The 20802-nt window shown below is 37.3% G+C and overlaps 1 protein-coding gene across 1 annotated transcript in view; it reads right to left on the bottom strand.

Annotated features, from left to right (window-relative positions):
- CNGB3 (cyclic nucleotide gated channel subunit beta 3) overlaps positions 1–20802 on the bottom strand; it is a gene marked incomplete at its 3' end in the record, with an annotated part of 141384 nt that overhangs the window by 33417 nt on the left and 87165 nt on the right. Inside the window, exons 11-13 of the mRNA XM_079902412.1 lie at positions 15756–15897; positions 11164–11323; positions 7524–7621 (exon numbers count right to left, since the gene is read on the bottom strand). Coding sequence (XP_079758538.1) covers positions 7524–7621; positions 11164–11323; positions 15756–15897 — 400 coding nt within the window. The remainder of the gene's footprint in view (positions 1–7523; positions 7622–11163; positions 11324–15755; positions 15898–20802) is intronic.

Genomic DNA, 20802 nt, shown 5'->3' with positions numbered 1-20802 from the left:
AAGTTATTAGAAATTATTCCTTTTTCAACAATGGGAAATTCAGTGCTGTATAAAAACTGTGTTACAGATTTGAATAAGGCTTTTGGAGATTTGAATGAAGTTGGGAGAAATTTTATTTTTATTCAAAACATAACCTATACTTTAGATGATGGGCCTATACCCAGGAAGTTCTTCTTTTAATACTTGCAAGCTCTGAATGCAATTGTAAAGTTGGTAAAATTTACCTTTGGATGTTTACTTTCTCAGTCCTGAAGGATTCCTTCACTTCTAGGCTCATTCCTCCTTAAGTTCTTCGGAAAAGAACTTAAGATATTATCAGTAATATATAACTCACTGTAACTTTAAGTCACCCTTAAGTATAAACAGTCTTCAGGGCTCTTCTCAGCTCAGCCTTGTTTATTATAAAAGGACATGCTTTGTCACATCTTAAACTCCATTCCCACTAAGCAAATGATGGGTAATATGTCTAGGGCAGGAATTCTGAATCCAGTTACCCATGCTAAAGTCAAATGTGATAAATAATTTGCAAGGTACTATGATGTCATAACTTATTGAATTCTAAGTGATATCAGACCCAACCTTATGCTTAACATTTGCAAACACAAGTAAAGTCATCTCCATCAAGCTTTCCTGAGAACTGACAATAATTCTATTTTTCTAGGAGCCTCAGTATCACATAGTCAAAGTGAGAAGTCACAAGTTGGATGAAACCCTGAGGATGAATCTAATCCATCTTCCTATGATCAAGCACAGCTACACACTGATTTTACCTGTGTGAAAACTCCCCTGTGACTGAATCAGTTTTATTTCTCAGTAATAATAGCAATAATAACAATATAACTTACTATATCCAAGGTATTGAGATAAACACTTTATATGTTTTGAGTCACTGAATTATCACAGAACAGCTAAGGATGTCATCTTATTTATATAGAATTTCCCCACACTTCTGGGAGGCAGTAGAGAGCAGGGACTATATGCGTGCAGTATCTGGGGTACCCCACTAGTGCTTTGGACAGAGTAACTGCTCAGCATGTGTAGTTGAATGGAGTTCATCTGGGTTATAAGCTTATTGTTCAAAATACTTTAAAAAGTCTAGACACAATACCTTATTACGTTTACCACCAGGGTTAAAAATAAAGTTAAAAATGAAATGTAGTAACCCTCCCTGTAATGCTCTGATTTCAGGCCCTTGGAAGGAAATATGTGATTAGGATGTCACTGACAGGGGACCCTTGTGTGAGGGGAAGAAATAATTTTGCCATTCCCATTTCATTCCTGGCTCAGTCTGCCACTCACATACAAAATTCTTTCTCCACATATTTCCTATCACTGAAGTCAAAGCCTTTCCAGGCTCTACTTGCCATATAATGACAATGAGTCACAGATCCCAGTGAGGTGTCCTGTTTGGGATGGGTTCTCCATTTTTACCAAAGCAGCGTATTGTGCTTTCCTTGACAGACTGGTGGTACCAACATTCCCATTTTGGTGTCTTTCCTTTCCATTAAGCAGGGCGCTCTTTTTCAGTTTCTAAAGGATGCAATTTAAATTCTAGACACTAGGTGGCGCAACAGAACTTTTATTAAATTTTCTCTTATTTCTGGTAATTTAGTGGTAGAGGCAAAATGTGATTTCCCTAGCATTTAATTTGATAAAACGTATTTAAAAATCAATATAAAAATAATAAATCATCAGAAATGAGGGGAAATTGCCCAACCTCATAGAAATGAATCACTCCTTGTTAGGTTAATACTTGAGCTTGGGCTGGAAAAACATGCAATCTGAAAGGAAGAGAATTATTTTTGTGAACAATTTTTAAAAAATGACTATTCATCTCTAAGCTCTTTAGAAACTCTGATCACCCCATGTAGAAGTAGCAGATCTTACTAATTAACCATAGTTGATTGAAGCAAAGTTTTGGTGAAATTCTGTGACTTTAATTCTACCTGCTTTGATTAAGAGGGAGAAAAAAAAAACACATGAGATTCAAGGTCTTTTCTTAGTAGGAGAATAGCACAGTGTGTGTGAAATTAGGTATCTGGTGTGAAACTAACTGGCATGCCAAGTCTAAGTCTGTGAAAATCACCAAAGGATGGCCTTGAGCTTACATTGCTTTTTTTTTTTTTTTTTTTTTTTTAACATTACATTGCTTTTTGACTCTAGGGAAAATTCTCAGCGTCTTATCACTTATCCAGACAGGGCTGGTGGAGAACTGAAAGGTGGCTTCATTGAAGGGTTAAGACTGTAGACTGTAGCATAAGAAAAATCAGTGCTCAAACCCTGTCCCGTTGCTTCTAGCTCTTTGGCCTCAGTCAGGTAAGTAGTTTGTACTTTCTGTAAAATGGGGTTGGGGTTGGGGTGGGGGTGGGGTGGTCATAAACCTTTTCTCAGAGGCTTGCTGTGAGAATTAATTGAGAGAAGGTAACAAAGAAGAAAACACAGTGTAGCACACAATGAGAACTCAGTAAATAGCAGCTATTAGGTTTGAGAAGATACAAGTATCAATTTTAAAATTGGGGGGACTTCCTTGGTGGTCCAGTGGTTAGGACTTGGCACTTTCACTGCCGTGGCCCTGCGTTCAATCCCTGGTCAGGGAATTAAGATCCTAAAAGTCATAGAGTGCGGCCAAAAAAAAAAAAAAAAGGAAAAAAAAATTGGTCTTAGCAACAGCTTGGTTTCTTTGACAATTATATTCCGTACAGCTTGACAGTGTTTGGGGGGCTGTGACGGTTAACTTTGTGTCAACTTGGCTAGGCCATGGTACTCAGATATTTGGTCAAATACAAGTCTAAATGTCATTGTGAAGGTGGTTGTTTTTTTTTTTTTTTTTTTTTTTTTTTTGCGGTACACGGGCCTCTCACTGTTGTGGCCTCTCCCGCTGCGGAGCACAGACTCTGGACACACAGGCTCAGCGGCCATGGCTCACGGGCCCAGCCGCTCTGAGGCATGTGGGATCCTCCCGGATTGGGGCACGAACCCGTGTCCCCTGCATCGGCAGGCTGACTCTCGACCACTGTGCCAGCAGGGAAGCCCGTGAAGGTATTTTTTAGTTAAGATTAACATTTAAATCAGTAAACTTTCAGTAAAGCAGGGTACACTCCGTTATGTGGGTCAGCCTCATCCAATCAGTTGAAGGCCTTAAGAGAAAAAAGTCTGAAGTTCCCTGAGGAAGAGGGAATTCTGCTTCTAGACTGTCTTTGGACTTGAGCTGCAACATTAACACTTCCCAGGTTCTCCAACATGCTGACCTGTCCTGAAGGTTTTAGACCTGTCAGTCCTCATGATTGCATGAGCCAGTTTTTAAAATAAATCTCTTTCCCTGTCTCTCTCTCCCCCACCTTCTCTCTCTCTCTCTCTCTCTCTCTCTCTCTCTCTCTCTCTCTATATATATATATATATACACACACACACACACACACACACACACACATATCTCACTGATTCTGTTTCTCTGGAGTACCCTGACTAATACAGGGGCCATGTGAGTATTGGGTATAGCAAGGTATATGGTGACAGTACTGGGAATGAAGGATCATGGACAGTATGGACCTCCTTCATGTAACATTGTCCATATTATAATTTGTGATACTCCAGCATTACTTATATTACTTTTGTTAAAGCATTAGGATACTCACTGTTCCACTAATATATAAACAAGTTTCACAAGGCTAAAAGGAAAGAAATATAAGCACATTGTCCTTTTTGGAGTATTAAAAATGGAATACAATGCACAATTAAAGTTACAGACATATTTCTGGAAAAACTGAAGCAAGTTTATTTAGCATAGAATTATTATCTGGTGCTGCATTGCAAACAAATTCTACTACATCTATATCCCTTCACAAATTTACAAAATGGAGAAAAGTCCTTGTGAAATTTTTGACTGAAGGTCCAAGATACAAACTTAAAATATTCTTTAGGACATCTTAAACTAGGTATTTGTGAGTTAAATGATTTTCAAGTACCTTTAACTTATCCTAATCCTGAAGATTGGGAAGACACAAAGCATGCCTGCTAGCCTCCAATCTTGGTGTCAGATCTCTCTGTCTCTTTCTCTGTCTCTCTCTCTGTCTCTTTTTTCTGTCTCTTTCTCTCTCTCTTCCTGCCTGCCTGCCTTTTAAAGATCTGGAAGATTCATTTTCAGGGAGAATTCAAGATATGGAGGCTTTCAGCAGTTGAGTCACCCTTCTTTATTATCCCTGGATATTCTGATTTATTCAAAGTGTCCCCATTTTTTGTCTTTATAAAACTGAAATCTGTGCTGTCGGTTTCCTCCTTTCCAGCTTCCTTGGCCTATAGGATTGGGCCCACACACTATAGCCTGGCTTCAGTTGACCTTTCTAGATTCATCTTTTGTTGTCACCCCATGTTTTGGTCCTAATGAGTGATAATGAGGCTCCTGCCCGGGAGCCTCCCCCTTTTCACTCTGAAGCTTCCTGAGCATCCTCTGGGCACACACGCTCCAAAGGTTTCCTCCTTTGTGCCTCAGCCCCTTGAGGCCATAGGTGGCTCTCAGTGAACGGTGACTGAATCAGAAGCAACACGAGTCAACTGGGTATAATTTATGAGGTAAGCATATAAGATCCCTAGTCAGCATATTTCCTCCCTAAGAAAATAACAAATTTGTACAAACCACTAAGACTGTCTTAGCAAGATTTAGAAAAGAAATAAATTTAGAAAGCTTCCATACCTGCTTATTTTCTACTTCATTTGGCTTTAGGTAAAAAAATAATTTTTTCATTTAACAGAAATATAAATGGAAATGGTTTCTTTCTGGAAGGAGCTACATCTTTAATGGAAATGTCAGGAAAGAATGAATCTATATTTATGTACGTTAGCAACATGTGAAGATTTAACATTTTTTTCTCAATCAGATGTTGCTGATTTTATGGATTTCCAAAAATATATGTAAAAACAAAGGAAAAAACTCTGAGGTTGAAAACTGATAACTTCCCAGATCAGAGATAACCCCATACAAGTCACTGGTATATAATTTAAAGCTTTTATTTTCTTTAAAATGTAGCTGGTTCTCACTTATTCTCATTTATTCTCAATTAAGCTAGTCCTTAAGTTGTAAAAAATTTTATAGCATTTAAAAATACTGTTAATTTAGCCTTGTGGCTTTCATACCTTTTTTGACCGTAACTTGTAGTAACAAAGACATTTACATTGTGCCCAGTACACACATAGATATGTATATGTGTATTACAAAAATAAATAACTGAAACAAAAATTTTGTAATACAGTGCTTACCCTTACTTATGTGTGAGGCACTCTGATATTTTCTTGTCTACTTTATATGCTGTTTGTGACCCATTTAATTGAATTCATGATCCCTAAATGAATTGCAAGCTGCAGCTTGAAAACCATTTATCTAGATGAGCCTGTTAACCAAGGTAGAAATTCCTTTCCCAGTCTCCCTGGTAGAAGATCAGAAAACTGTTTGAATACATTCCGTGGTGCTTCTACCTCACCAGAGCTTCCACTGTGGCACTCGCACTAGAAATTGGGAACCACTTTCCAATTAGGAAACTCCTTTCCTATAATCTCCAGGAATTGACCCCAGGGCATCCTCCCTCCCATCCCCTCTCTTCCTTCCTAAGGCCGTTTAGGACACTGTACGGTAACCTAACATCGAGGGTGACTCTGCCTAACCATTTTACCATACAGAGTCTGCTTCTTCATCTTGCCCAAAATGGTATCGATTATGTATTTTCAAGGCATATCTTTCTGTCTGGGTTACATAATAGGGGATAATATCTAGTCCCTAGCTTAAAATCCATCAATATGTTGATTTGCCCAAATTTATGGCTCCAGCTTGGACCTCTCCTCTAAACTCAGATTTATTTATCAAACTGCCTACATGACATTCCATCTAAAGTCTAACTCTCACCTCAAACCAACACATCCAGAAACAGTCTATTTCTACCCTCGTCACCCTACACTTACTCTAAAATTTCCTATTTTGCAAATGGTATCTTTGTTCCTCAGCTTAAATCCTGAATCATCCTTCATTTCTGTCTCTCTCTCCCTTCACAAAATCAAACAGCAAAAACTGTGGGCTCTTCCTTTGAATACATCCAATATTTGGCCACTTTTTAACTCTGCTCCTACTATTCTGGGTCTGATCACCATCATCCCTATAGACGTCTAAAGATGTTATCCCTCTTTGGCCTCCCTGACTTCCATATTTGCTCCACAGAGCAGGAAAAAATCCCTTTCAAACAGATCTCAAGTAGATCATCTTCTGCTCAAGATCTTTAGTGGGTTTTGCATCTCAGAGTACAATCCAAATTTTATGCTACAGCCTCCAAAGCCCTCCATTAACTTGCCCCCTGACTCATCCTTCCTGTTTTTACTTTCCTCTGACTACTCTTGCTTTACATCACTCTGCCTTTGCTCCAGCCTCCCAGATCAGGGCTTCATCTTGTCCATCCTCCTGTAATATTCCCTCTCTGTCCATCCCTCCTCTCCCACTCCCAATATCTGCATAGCTCACTCCCTTGCATCCTGAAGTCCTCTGCCCAGATGCTCAATTGCACTTCATTAGAACAGACATTTCATGCCCAGTACCTCCCTCATCCTCTTTAATCTGTTTAATTTTGTTCATAGCATTATCACCTTCTCACATATTACATATATTTTTTTCATTCCTCTCTTTTGGAATTTAAGCCCCATGTGTGCAAGTATTTGTTTTTAGAAGTTGAATTCCTAGTGGCTAATATGGTGCCTGGAACATAGTAGGAACTTAATAAATGTTCGTTGAATGAATTAATTAAATAGACGAATCAGTAAATGCCACACACAGAATAAGTGTTAGGTGAGAAAAACTTCCATATAGTATAATGCATTGAAGAGAGGGCAGAAAATTAAAAACATTCAAAACATTAAAATTTTCTTTGCTATACATTTTTTCTTTTAAAAAAAACCCTCTAAATTTGAATTTGGCCATGTAAAAAATCTAAATCCTAAGCATTTGTATTGGAGACATGATTAGGCATGATTCTCCGACTGTCAGGCCAAACCAGAGCTAATCTGGGGCCTGATTTGCCATGCATTGCCAAGGCATATTCGTAAATGGGAGATGACATGTGTAGTAGCAAAGATATAGAGCTGTAGAATTTAATTATATTTAAATTAATGCAAGAAGACGTTGAAGAACTCTTCTTCTTTGACACCAGTTAGGAGAGAGAGGCTTCTAAACAAGTCATCTGCTGAAGAGAGATCCGTAGTTTATTTGATTCTAATTTCACATAAATTCTCTAGATTATTTTGATGTTGTAAACATAAAGGCAAAAAAACCATAAATGCTGTATTCAGCAAGAGCTTTTTTGTTTGTTTTGGGTTTTTTTCCAATAAGAATAATAGTTTATTTTATATCAGAACAATGGAGGACAGATGACAGGGAGACAATATAGTGTAAATGCTCAAAGAACAAATTATCAACCAAGAATTCAGCAAGAGCTTTGATTTTTACAGAGTAATTGATACAGTGCCTTCCTATGAATTGGAAAAACACTTGCCTTGAACAAGTCGACTTTGCTGATGATGCTGAAGTTCACATCAATGGTGAGGGCTAACTGCATTGTAGTTGGCAGTGTCTCAAGTAGGTCAGATTCATCTTCATAAAGATAAACACATCAATCCATAAAGGAGAATAATTAAGGAAAAAACATCAAAGTTCAAGGACAATTAAAAAAATAAAGGAAACAAAATATCAACTCTTTTTATAAACAGCTGCATCACAGTCTATATTTTCATTGCTTCTATTGGACATACATACTTATCATAATAGCACTATTACTTGCATGAAAGAAAAGAAGTATTTTCAATATTGGTGACATAATAGTTCTGAATAATTCCAGAATTTTGTGTTTGCTGAAATTTTAAAGCTTAGTGATGATGGGACAAAGGCTAGCGAACAAACTGGGATGGGAAAAGGATCTAGTTCCTATCTTCTGATTCTGCAGACCAGCCCTAACATCCTAAGGATGGCAAAGAATAATGAATACTGTGTAGCTTACAGAGTCCTGTCATGATCTTATTGGACCCTCATGACAACCCTAAGGATAAGTATTCTTACTCCTACTTTCTGGAAAGAAGAAACAAAAGGGGAACTGAAACTCAGAGAGGCTGTAAGTGATTTACTCATCTGTGCATAAGTGGTGGGTGGCTGAGCTGGGAGTGGAATCTAAAGAAGAAATCTGTTAAGTGAGTAAATTCAAATTATTGTTATTTACTTGCTTATTAACTCAATGAAGTATGTGAATACATTAAAGATTTTTCTACACGTGAATTAAATGATGGGCCTTCAGGCTGATAAAATGGTCCATGAATAAAACTGCCTATTTTTAGTCTGCAGTATATTATGGGTTTCTGAGAGCTGATTACTTTTGATGTTTTCTTGCATCCATTTTAGAAAAGAAAAAAAATTTTTATACTATATCCTTATTTTGATTCCAACATGGGTTCTAAATATGAAAATCTTTTCTATAAAAACACAGCTCCTTGTTTCCAAGGGTTTTTTTTCTCTAGTTCCTTCCTAAATGAAGGAGTTGGAGCAGTGTCCACAGGGACAGAGGGAAGGAGCCTGTTACTGCCCCTCTTCCTCCCTGCTTGAGATACCCGCAGGAATAGCTGTGATGTTTAAGAAAAAAGTTTGCTGTTTTTGTCATTTAGATTCAGGAAGAGGTTCTAAACCTGTGGTTGGAACCTCTTAAGACTGGCAGAAAGGAGAAGATAAGGTCCTACCGTCAACAACCAGTGATTCTTACCTGCTTCTAAGAAACTTTGTTTTGTTTTTGTTTTTTGAATTTTATTTTACTTAGTTTTTATACAGCAGGTTCTTATTAGTTATCCATTTTATACATATTAGTGTATATATGTCAATCCCAATCTCCCAATTCATCACACCACCACCACCAGCGCCCTGCTACTTTCCCCCCTTGGTGTCCATATGTTTGTTCTCTACATCTGTGTCTCAATTTCTGCCCTGCAAACTGGTTCATCTGTACCATTTTTCTAGGTTCCACATATATGCATTAATATACGATATTTATTTTTCTCTTTCTGACTTATTTCATTCTGTATGACAGTCTCTATATCCATCCATGTCTCTACAAATGACTCAATTTCATTCCTTTTTATGGCTGAGTAATATTCCATTGTATATATATGCCACATCTTCTTTATCCATTCATCTGTTGGTGGGCATTTAGGTTGCTTCCATATCCTGACTATTGTAAATAGTGCTGCAATGAATATTGGGGTGCATGTGTCTTTTTGAATTATGTTTTTCTCTGGGTGTATGCCCAGTAGTGGGATTCTGGGTCATATGGTAGTTCTTTTTTTAGTTTTCTAAGGAACCTCCATACTGTTCTCCGTAGTGGCTGTATCAGTTTACGTTCCCACTAACAGTGCAAGAGGGTTCCCTTTTCTCCACACCTTCTCCAGCATTTGTTGTTTGTAAATTTTCTGATGATGCCCATTCTAACTGGTATGAGGTGATACCTCATTGAAGTTTTGATTTGAATTTCTCTAATAATTAGTGATGTTGAGCAGCTTTTCATGTGCTTCTTGGCCATCTGTATGTCTTCTTTGGAGAAATGTCTATTTAGGTTTTCTGCCCATTTTTGGATTGGGTTGTTTGTTTTTTTAATATTGAGCTGCATGAGCTGTTTATATATTCTGGAGATTAATCCTTTGTCTATTGATTCGTTTGCAAATATTTTCTCCCATTCTGAGGGTTGTCTTTTTGTCTTGTTTGTAGTTTCCTTTGCTGTGCAAAAGCTTTGAAGTTTCATTAGGTCCCATTTGTTTATTTTTGTTTTTATTTCCATTACGCTAGGAGGTGGATCAAAAAAGATCTTGCTGTGATTTATGTCAAAAAGTGTTCTTCCTATGTTTTCCTCTAAGAGTTTTATAGTGTCCAGTCTTACATTTAGGTCTCTAATCCATTTTGAGTTTATTTTTGTGTATGGTATTAGGGAGTGTTCTAATTTCATTCTTTTACATGTAGCTGTCCAGTTTTCCCAGCACCATTTATTGAAGAGGCTGTCTTTTCTCCATCATATATGCTTGCCTCCTTTCTCATAGATTAATTGACCATATGTGCGTGGGTTTATCTCTGGGCTTTCTATCCTGTTCCATTGATCTATATTTCTGTTTTTGTGCCAGTACCGTATTGTCTTGATTACTGCAGCTTTGTAGTATAGTGTGAAGTCAGGAAGTCTGATTCCTCCAGTTCACTTTTTCTTTCTCAAAATTGCTTTGGCATTTGGAGTCTTTTGTGTTTCCATACAAATTGTGAAATTTTTTGATCTAGTTCTGTAAAAAATGCCATTGATAATTTGATAGGGATTGCATTGAATCTGTAGATTGCTTTGGATAGTATAGTCATTTTCACAATATTGATTCTTCCAATTTGGGAATCGCATTGTAATTTGCATTCTGAGGGCAGTAGCTTTATTGGCTTCTCAGTAGCACTAATTCCTAGTTTTATATGGTGAGGAGCAAACTAAAAGTTGAATCTGATTATTGTCAACTAGCACATTAACTTACTTTACATCTTTAGTAAACATTATTTTTAACTCCAGTGTTATAGTCCTAATAGTAGACACCATGAATGATTAAGGGACTATTAGAGGAGACCTGTAGCAGGTTGAAAATGGCTTGAAAGATTGCTGTTCTGAGTACTCACTGTGCTCTGGGAAGAGGATGATATCACAGAGAGAGCAAGGGTTTGGAGGAGAACAGGTGCATGTCTCAGTTCCGTTTAGGCCATTTGTCTAAGGACTCTGTGTCCTTGGCCAATTTTTTCAGTTAGGAGCTGCCATTTCCTTGTCTCCTAAGAGGGGGTTGATGACACCAAATTTTCCCCATTTTTTTTTTTGATGACGATTATATGAGCTAATGTGTGTAATATCTAGCATCTGGTGGGCACTGAATAAAATTTAGCCTTTGCTCTTGAAGGATTTGCATAACCCATAAGTTATGTCTGAATATTTAAGGAAAAAAAGCCCATGTTATTAAATTAATGCTTTAAAGATTATTTGGTTGTTTCCCAATCTTTTTCAAACCCAGTTAGTTGCCATTGCTGCCTTATAGGATTTTCATTATAGGACACGTTTTACAGGGTTTTAGTCAGTAATTTGCCGTGCTTACCTAGCATTCTTTGAGAGTCCCATGTATATTTATACCAAGTCCTGACCCGATTCTGCACAATCTTAGGAATGGAATAAGTGTTCATGTAGGCAATGGTATGATCCATGCAGGTGCGGAAGTTGCTCTGATTGGCTGTAGCTGCCCCAATTACATCTTGCATCTAAAACCACAAACATGGTCACTCCACACCCAGCAGAGGAAGTGGCAGAGTTACTGTAAGCCCAGTTGAATTAAAAGTTCTCACATGATACATTCTATTCTAATCCCTGACTACTTGATTTTTAACACACTGATATTGGGTCCTACTTTCAGCCATTTACCTATAAAATATTGGGCAAATCGTATCCTCTTTCTGACCCAGTAAGGACAATAGAACCTGTTTTACCTACCATGTGAGGTTTCTGTGAGGATTCAGTCACATAATGCATGTGACTGCACACAATCTTCTTTGCAAACTTGTATATTACTGCAAAGATGTTAGTTGATATTTTAAAAATTATATAGCTGTGCTTATGCAAGAAATGTGCAAAGAAAGTTGAGCAATTACCTGGCAGAACGGCTAGTCCATTTTGGTGAGTCTCGCTTAGAAAGCATCCTTCATAGATTTTGCAGTGTGGCTGGCTATATAGACTCAATTCATCATGAAATTGCAACCTCTATACTTCCCTTTGTGTTGCTTAGACAGATAGAATCAAATCTCATTATGCTTAAGGCATAGTATTCAGCAGAAGTTGAAATGTACTGAAATTACTGAAGCATCATCTACTGCTGTGACAATACTTAAGGAACTGTCAGGTTTTAGTTCTCGGATGTTTATAACTCAGCCATGAAAACCCACTCTAGGTTAAAAGCTGATCTTTAAGGCCTCAGCACAGAAAAGATATATAGCTTGACTCTTCATCTCACATAGAGGGAAGCAAGTGGTTGTAAATTTGCTTTGACTATGGGTTTATAATACAGAGGAAAACCTGGGCGTCACTTTCGCTCATTCATTCTAGTAGCTGAGCCTTTTCTGCTTATGGAAAAACTACTCATTTTTTGAGATCTAGATCAAATGGCTCTTTTATTGTGATGCCTTCCTCGGTTTCCATTTCAGAGTTAATAGGTTCTTCTGCTTGTCAAAAGTGTCTGCCGAGTAGCTATGCAGAGAGTCAAACTGGATACTTTTTCAGTTTCTAACCTACTCCTCGAGGGCTGTTCTTCAACAACCTCAGTTCCTAGATCTCCTTTTTCCAAGCCATTTCTGACAGATGATGAACATTACCCAGTCACCTAAGGCCTTGAGAACTGGGAGATCAGAGATTGGGTTGGGAAAGTTAATAGAGTTTTAAATTGGGATCCAAGGACAATTAAAAGCATTATTGATCAGTGTTGGGGGCGGATAATTTGTAGTGACAGTAATCTGAATGTTTTATGTGCAATGCTGAATTTTGATGGTGCAGATGAAGAAGACATATATTCTATGATGTGTGTTCCAGATTAGAGGAAGAAAAGGTCACTCTCTCTGAGTTGTATGTGAGAATAGAATATTGCAGTTAAAATGAGATGATCACATCCAGGGTGTAGTTCTTGGCGTGGTTATATACGGGAATTTTGAACAAGTGGAGGTTTTGTCCAGGGCTTTCTTACTTTCATTTCTAACTGTTCTCCTTCTCAGCACCTTTATTTAATTCACTGTGAGAGTTAAGGCACAAATCTCTATCTCCTGCCTCAATCTTTCTTTTTGGCTCTAGTCCTACATGTTTAGCGGCTTGATATTTCTTCTTGTTCCTTGGGTCCTCAAAATCACTGTAGGGCTTCCCTGGTGGCGCAGTGGTTGAGAGTCCACCTGCCGATGCAGGGGACACGGGTTCGTTCCCCGGTCCGGGAAGATCCCACATGCCGCGGAGCGGCTGCGTCCGTGAGCCATGGCCGCTGAGCCTGCGCGTCAGGAGCCTGTGCTCCGCAACGGGAGAGGCCGCAACAGTGAGAGGCCCACGTACCGCAAAAAAAAAAAAAAAAGTCACTGTAAAGGCAGGTGCAGTGTGGGGTATAAAGCTGCCCTTTCAAACTTTCATGTGCATATAAATCACCTGAAGATCCTATTAAAATGCAAATTCTGACTCAGTAGGTAAGGGGTGAGGCCTGAATTTTGAATTTCCCAGGTGATGCTTCTACTGTTAGTCCAAAGACCACTTTGAACAGAATTTTAACTGGAGCTGGACATAGTTTTTAATCTTGTAAAAATTTCCTTGGACATAGTAAGTGCTAAATACATGTTAGATTTTACTATTTTTATCAATATGATATGGCCTTATCATATGACTATGAATTACATGTATGAATTAGGGTTGCCTCTTAATCTCTTTAAACTGGGGTTGACTCAACTGCAAAACTGAGAAAACATTGAAGGGGGTCTGGCTACCTCACATATATTTTATAAAAATTTATTAAATAATATGATTTTTGCCATTTATATTCAAATTAATTGCATTTTTCTATAAACAAGCTTCCTATTTTCTTTTTAATATTTATTTATTCATTTGGTTGCACTGGGTCTTAGTTGCGGCAGGCAGGCAGGCAGGCTCCTTAGTTGTGGCATGCATGTGGGGGGAATCAAACCCAGGCCCCCTGCATTGGGAGCATGGAGTCTTATCCACTGCACCACCAGGGAAGTCTCCGCAAGCTTCCTATTTTCAATCACTGTTAATGTAATCTCCCCAGGCAGTAAGATTATAATTTGTGCTTGTAGTTTTTAACTGCTTGGTGTTCATTTTCCAAACCTAAACATTTTCTAAATAGAGTTTCCTTTACAGTCTCTCTCTCTATTCGATTACCATGTTCAGGCTGAAGTTGCCATATCCCTGAGCACCATGTTTTTTTATTTTCTGTATTTTGATTCTTTGATTTCTGGGACTATCCCTCCCAGAGTTAGCTGATTCCTAAAGATAGCAAGCTACTGGGAGTGTGCCTTTCATATGCAAAATAGCCAACCCTGAGCCCATACTCCCAACAGCCTTCTTTATTGGGCTCTCATATTCTAGGCTACTATCCACCTGCCCCAATTACTCCAGGGCCAGGTACCAGACAACTAGAGACAGTCCCTACACCCCAGCACCTGCTGAAATTATCCGAACTCACCAATCTTAAACCCCCTTACCCTGCTTGATCAGTTCCTTTCCTTGTGCCTCCCTATGTAGCCCTATTGGCAAGGTGTGACCCCCTCTTCTTGGATCTGTTTGTATAACAGACTGTCTTTTCAATGTAAATGGTCTCCTGATCTGTTGGCCTCACCATCCATAAATGATAATAAAACCTACATTTTAAAACTGTATGACCCTACCAATTTATATTATATTTGATTAATCTTCCTTAAATCTCTTATTTGTTAAAAATCCTTCCCTGGCTGATTTCCCATTGCCCTTAGGATAAAGTTCAACATCTTTAATTTAACATTCAGAGCCCTTAAAATATCTTGTCCTTACATACATCTCTAACCTTATTTATAGGTGTCCTTCACTCCCATCGTTCTGGTACTTCTTCTATTTTCTCAAACGTATCTTGTGCTTTATCATTATCTTTCACACACTGTTTCTGATTGATTGAACTATCTGTCTATAACTACTGAATCCTATCTGGTTTTTTAAATACATTCTCCTCTATGAAACCTCCTGGGAAGCTTCCCTTTTCTGACCTAATACAGAGCTTTCAAACTCTCCTCTGGAACTTACCAAGGATAGCAGCCCCTTGACATTCATGGATGTAGGATTTGAGTTATATTTGTTATCAGCTTCAAATATTATAATGAATAGTTTTCATTGCTAAATTTTGTTAAAACATGAGTTTTATTCTTACCACTGTCAGTGTGGTGAGTGGGAACCAATAATTTATCTAGTGGTAATAATCATTTTGTGATTTTGTCTAACTATTTACCCCGTACACAAATCTCAACATGGCTTTTGCTCTCAGACATATAATATGTAAAGTACCTTACAAGGAAGTATAACGTCTAAAGATGCTATGCTGCGAGCTTTTTATTTCTTGTGAATCTGGGAATTTACAAAGGTGTTGGGCTCTATCCCTTGCAAATGGCATCTACCTTGCAATAGAGTTATTTGGGTATTTGTTTTACTTTCTTACTAGACTGTGATTCCTTGAGAATAAGGCAAGGAGATATCATAAACGTTTATGAACCAATGATTTTTTAATTAAATTAATTTAGACAGCATTTGGTAGCCTCTGGTTTAAATGACTTTTGAAGTTGATTTTAAGCCAGGGATTTTATGACAATATTTGAAGTTTAAGTAAAAAAAGAGAGCTTCTAAAGTTTTCAGGAAACACCAAATAAGAAGTTAACTTAGAAACGTGACCCTCTGAGAGTCTAACGCAACACTCATTGTGTACAAGTCTTCTGAAAAATCTGATGGTTTAAAAATTGAAAGACAATGTTGATCTATTTACCTCCCCATTCAATTCATCAAAATAGATGGAAATTAGTAAAAAAAAAAACCCACCAGATAGATTTTGATTTTTTCTCTGTAAAGTTTATAAAGACTTGTTAGACTTTCAAAAATGACAGCATTGTATATCCAGGGATTCACATCTCAGTTTACCTGACCAATTAAGCTGGAGAACACAAAAACTCCAGAAAAAAAATTCAACAGTTGAAAAACAATTTCAAATGAAGTTTGTGGTTCTGGAAGGCCCCCAATGGTAATTAAAGTTCGAACTGCCCAATAATAACATCTCAGATACCTGTGAAAAGAGAAGATATACATTTTGCTCTTTACTATAACGGTAAAATGCCACTATGCTTGGGAAAATAGATTACTACTAGATTTTAACATATTTCCTGCTAATCGGGATTTTCTTTCTGTAGGCAGCATTAGCAAATACCATGTATACTAATGTAAACTTCTTTTTTAAAGTAAACTTCTTGATAAACATTGTGAAATGACTAAACAAACCCAAGGATGGTATTTACTAGCTGTTCCACTTATTTCTCGCTGCAAAGCAAATCACCCTAAAGTTTAGTGGTATAAAACAACAACTATTTTACTAGGCTTATCATATTGTGGGTCAGGTATTTTGTAAAAGGCCCCCCAGAGATGGCTCATCCATGCTGTATGATGAGTGGACCCTCAGGTGACTTGAATAGTTAGAGAAAACTGGGAGGACTTGATTGAGGCCAAAGTTCTGAGGCCTTGGTTCTAACTGTTGACGGGGTTCCTCTGTTCTCCATGTTATATCTGTTTGGAATGCCCAGGGTATCTTCTCTCACGGTCTGAGCCTGGGCTGGAATGGTTGGAACAGCTGGGGCTGGCTGGGTATTTTCATTCGGTCTCTCCTTATGTCTAGCTTGGGCTTCCTTACAGCATGGAAGTTTTAGGGTAGATGGACTTTTTGTCTGGTGGCTGGTTTCCCCCAGAGTGATAGCAGCCCAGGCAGTAGCTATAAGGCTTCTTATAACTCAGAAGCCCTGCAATGTCTTAATCTCTTGCCATGTATATTTGCCAAGCAAGTCCCTAAGACCAGCCCAGATTCAAGGGAAGGGATATTTGAATATACCTCTCAATAAGAGGAACAGTAAAGGATGTGAGGCTACCTTTAAACTACCCCACTAGTGATTAGTGAGGAATATCATAGACAACAAATGTGTTTATGGAGATGGGAGAGCCCTTTACAGTTTAGAACCAGTTATTTTTTACTTATGGGAAGTAGAGCAAGTAGGTATATACTTCTCTATTTTCTACTCATATCTTATTATGTTATTGAATATATAAACCGTGGCAGAGACAGAGGAAAACTGAGTTATATCTTAAAAGGGGAATTACTCTTGGGTGTAATAGGTAACTTATCTAGAAATTTAGTATTGAAGATAACCAATTATGCTCAGAAATATACTTGGTAAAGATTCTGTACCTAACTCGTGCAGTTGCAAATGGAGAGACAGATCATAATAGCCCAGATGGGAAGAACATCATGAACCAGGGCAACAGAAAAGAATATGATAAAGATTAGGACAGAACATATAAGATTCACTTAGCTATATTTGATCAAGGGTTTCATGTATCCAGAGTGAGGTGGGAATAGAAGTTAGTATTACAACCCCATTGTATATATATATATATTGTAATTTTGGTACACAATTAGGTATACTACTGGGTATATTCCATACAGCTCTGTTAACATGGTCTGGATCAGACATTTCCACTGAATCCTTGAAGAAAAATATCCCATATATAGAGACCATCTTCAGATGTTGTTACAGAGAGACATTTGGATTTAGTGGGTTTACTCTAGTTTCCAGAGTAAACACAGAAAAGCAGCACTTTTTACAGAATCCTGCCCTAGTCAGGCTTTTATTTCTTGTCTGGGTGTGCGACATAAACATTTGCAATTTAAGTAATGGTACATTTGTCTTTGAACAAGGATGGTCTTTTTCTTGTGAAAATAGATTACAATTTTCAGATCTTCAAATACTAAGAATTTGAGGTTTACAAAGAAAGAATCAAACTGCAGTTAAAGTCAGTATTCAAATAAAAACAGATCTAGAAAGAAATCACTTGTTTTGATATTCAACACCTTTCGAAGGACCTGAGTTTTTGTTTGTCTGTTTTACCTGGTAGATATAGGAACAGACAAAGAATTAACTCTTTGGTAAGGTTTGAAACCTCTGTGCCAAGAGAATAAAAATATTACTACTCTGCAATAGTTTTTCTAGCAGGCTTCCTTAGACTTACAAATATTATAGTGAACTTGATGTCAAAGAGAACCACCTTGAAGAAGTATGGAATGAATTTTATGGATTGCATTTTAACTTTTCAATTCCAATTTATAATTTCCTGTTACCTGATTTAGTGTTATCACAGGTCCTGGACCTGTGGGTCTCTTTGAATTAAGGAAATTTATTGACCCCAATACAGCCTAAGAGTGAGACAGGGACCAGATTCTCTCCCTACATGGCAATTGCATTTCAAGTGTTGAGATTACTATACCCTACAAAGTCCCTCCAGTGTTAAGAGGAGCAAACACATGAATTACTTTCTCTCATTTTCTTATTTATGGATGTTAGAAAATAGCAATTAAATGTAGAACTTAGGCATTGATTTTCCAAATCTGAAGGGTTAGCCTCAAACTATTTTTTCATACTGAAACAGTCTGCTATGTTAATTGGAAGTTTTCTGCCCGGATGCTTTGAGGTTTATTTTGGGATTCTTTTCTCAGTCATGTCTTACAGCCAGACATGCACAACCAAAGGTAAGATTTGTAATTTAATTAGATGGCATCTTATTGATTTTCTAGGATTAGCTTAATTAGTCAAGTGTATCCACCTCTAATATTTACATCCTGGGCAGATAGATCTTTTCAAGGAGATTCTATCTGGCTGATTTAATACATGAGCTGTCTTACAGGCTCTATATATACAGCCCCAAGTTAAAGCACTAAGGCAGAACTTGACATAAAACCATAAAAAAAATTTAGTGTGAAAATAGAAATTCTTCCTCTGTGAAACAAATGCAGCATTAAACTTTTCCCCCAACATTTTGTTTTGAAATATTTCAAACAAACAGAAAAACTGAAAGAATTTCACAGTGAGCACCGTATATCCATGACCTAGACTCTATTATGAACATTTTACTCTACCTTCTTTGTCACATATTCCTCCATTTTCCATCCATCAATCCATCTTATTTTTTGGATGCATTTCAAAGTAATTTGCAGACAGTAGACACTTCCTCCTAAATACAGTACTTCAGAATATTTATATATATATAAAACTCAGAATATACTTCAGAATATATATATATGTTAGAATATACTTCAGAAAAAAATATATGTACTAGAGTTAAGTATTGGTAAAGAGTTATTTTAAAATTTTGAACATACATTGAAAGCACAAATCTTAAGTATACTATCTGATACTATTTGATGAATTTTGACCAACCCGTACACCTGTGTAACCCAGAAACCCATCAAGACAGAGAACATTTCCATCACTCCAAAAAGCTCTCTTTTCCCAGTCAATCCCTGCCCGCACAGGCAACTACTGTTCTAATTTTTTTCTGTCTCAGATGAGTTTTGCCTGCTGTAGAATTTCACACAATGAAATTACACAGTATATACACTGTTGTGTAAGATGTCTTTCACTCAAAATAATGTTTTTGAGATTAGGTGTGTTTTTGTGTGTATCAGTACTTTATTCCTTTTTATTGCTAAGCACTATCCCTTGAATGACTATGGCACAGTATGTTTATCCATCTTCCTGTGGATGAACACCTAGGCTGTTTCAAGTTTTTGGTTCTTGTGAATAGACATTCTATGAATATACTTACATAATTTTTTTAGACATATATTTTCAGTTCTCTTGGGTAAATATTTAGGCTTGCAATTTTTGTTTTTAAGGTAGGTGTTATATTTAGTTGTAAAAGAAACTGTCAGATTTTATCCCTCCAACAATGTATGAGTTCCAGTTCCTTCATATTCTTACCCCAAGACTTGGTACTGTCAGTCATTTTAATTTTAGCCATTGTGGTGGATGTGTAGTGGGACATGCAACTTTTAAAAGTACCCAATTTGATACTTTATGACTGGACTTTTAAACTACCCCAATCCATCTTAGTTCTAGGTTTCTGTAAATTTATCACTGAAGGCATCGTATATGGAGGAGAACGGTCTCATTAGAAGATAAACTCCTCAAAGACAGGTATTACACAATAGGACTGTAATATATTTGTTAAATGACCTGAAAGAATAAGTGAAAGGTTATGCATACTTAGACTTAAGAACATAGGAAGGCTGTATCTGTGAGCACATCTATGCAATCCCCTTCTATACATGCTGCCAGCTGCCTTTCATCTCCCTTCTGGTCAACTGAATTCTGCTGTTCTGGAGGTTTTGTTACATTTTTCTAAGTGTCTAGTGTAAAGACCATTCTTTTTTTTTTTTTTTTTTTTTTTGTCAGTGTCTGAACTGAAGTATCTAGGGGACCCTGAGTTAATACCTTCATCTACCCTGGTCTCATCTTCCTCCTGTGTAAAAAGAAGGGAGTAAGTTATCCTAATTTTCCCTAACACTAAGATATGGAGATTCTGACTCTTTCTCCATCCCATCTAAAGTCATGATTCCCATGACAAACTTGCTTGCTATTTTTACTTTTTCTTTTGACGGTCTATGTGCTAGGTATTTGCTAAGAGGTTTGTGCACGCTGGGAAATTTATGTCAGAAAATAAATAAATTGGGGTATATATGGATTAAGGGACATTGGGAACATTTCTGGGTACCAAATAACCTTAACTACTTATGTTTTCCTTTTGAGCTAAGTAAGCCATTTCCTACTTTGTCAAATTCCACAGTCAAATGAAGGATGCCATCTACTTAGTATAAATGAAAATGACTTCTTGTCTTCTATTGAAATGAACAGACATTGTTATTCTGATGAGGATTAATAAAATAGTAATAAATGACTCATTTTAAATGCTCACAATGCTCCACTTATGCCCCACAGTTGCTGCATAATTCTAACTAGGAGAAAGTTTACAAGTCCAGTGACTTCATAAGCAACCTTCAATTTATAGGTCATCAGAAACCATCACGAGGGTTAACTAAAAAAATGCTTTAAGCTTACACGGTCAAAGGGTAATATGGAATAATAGAAGG

This window comes from Stenella coeruleoalba (assembly GCF_951394435.1).
Source record: "Stenella coeruleoalba genome assembly, chromosome: 17".
Taxonomy (NCBI): domain Eukaryota; kingdom Metazoa; phylum Chordata; class Mammalia; order Artiodactyla; family Delphinidae; genus Stenella; species Stenella coeruleoalba.
This window is presented reverse-complemented; position numbering and strand designations above follow the sequence as displayed.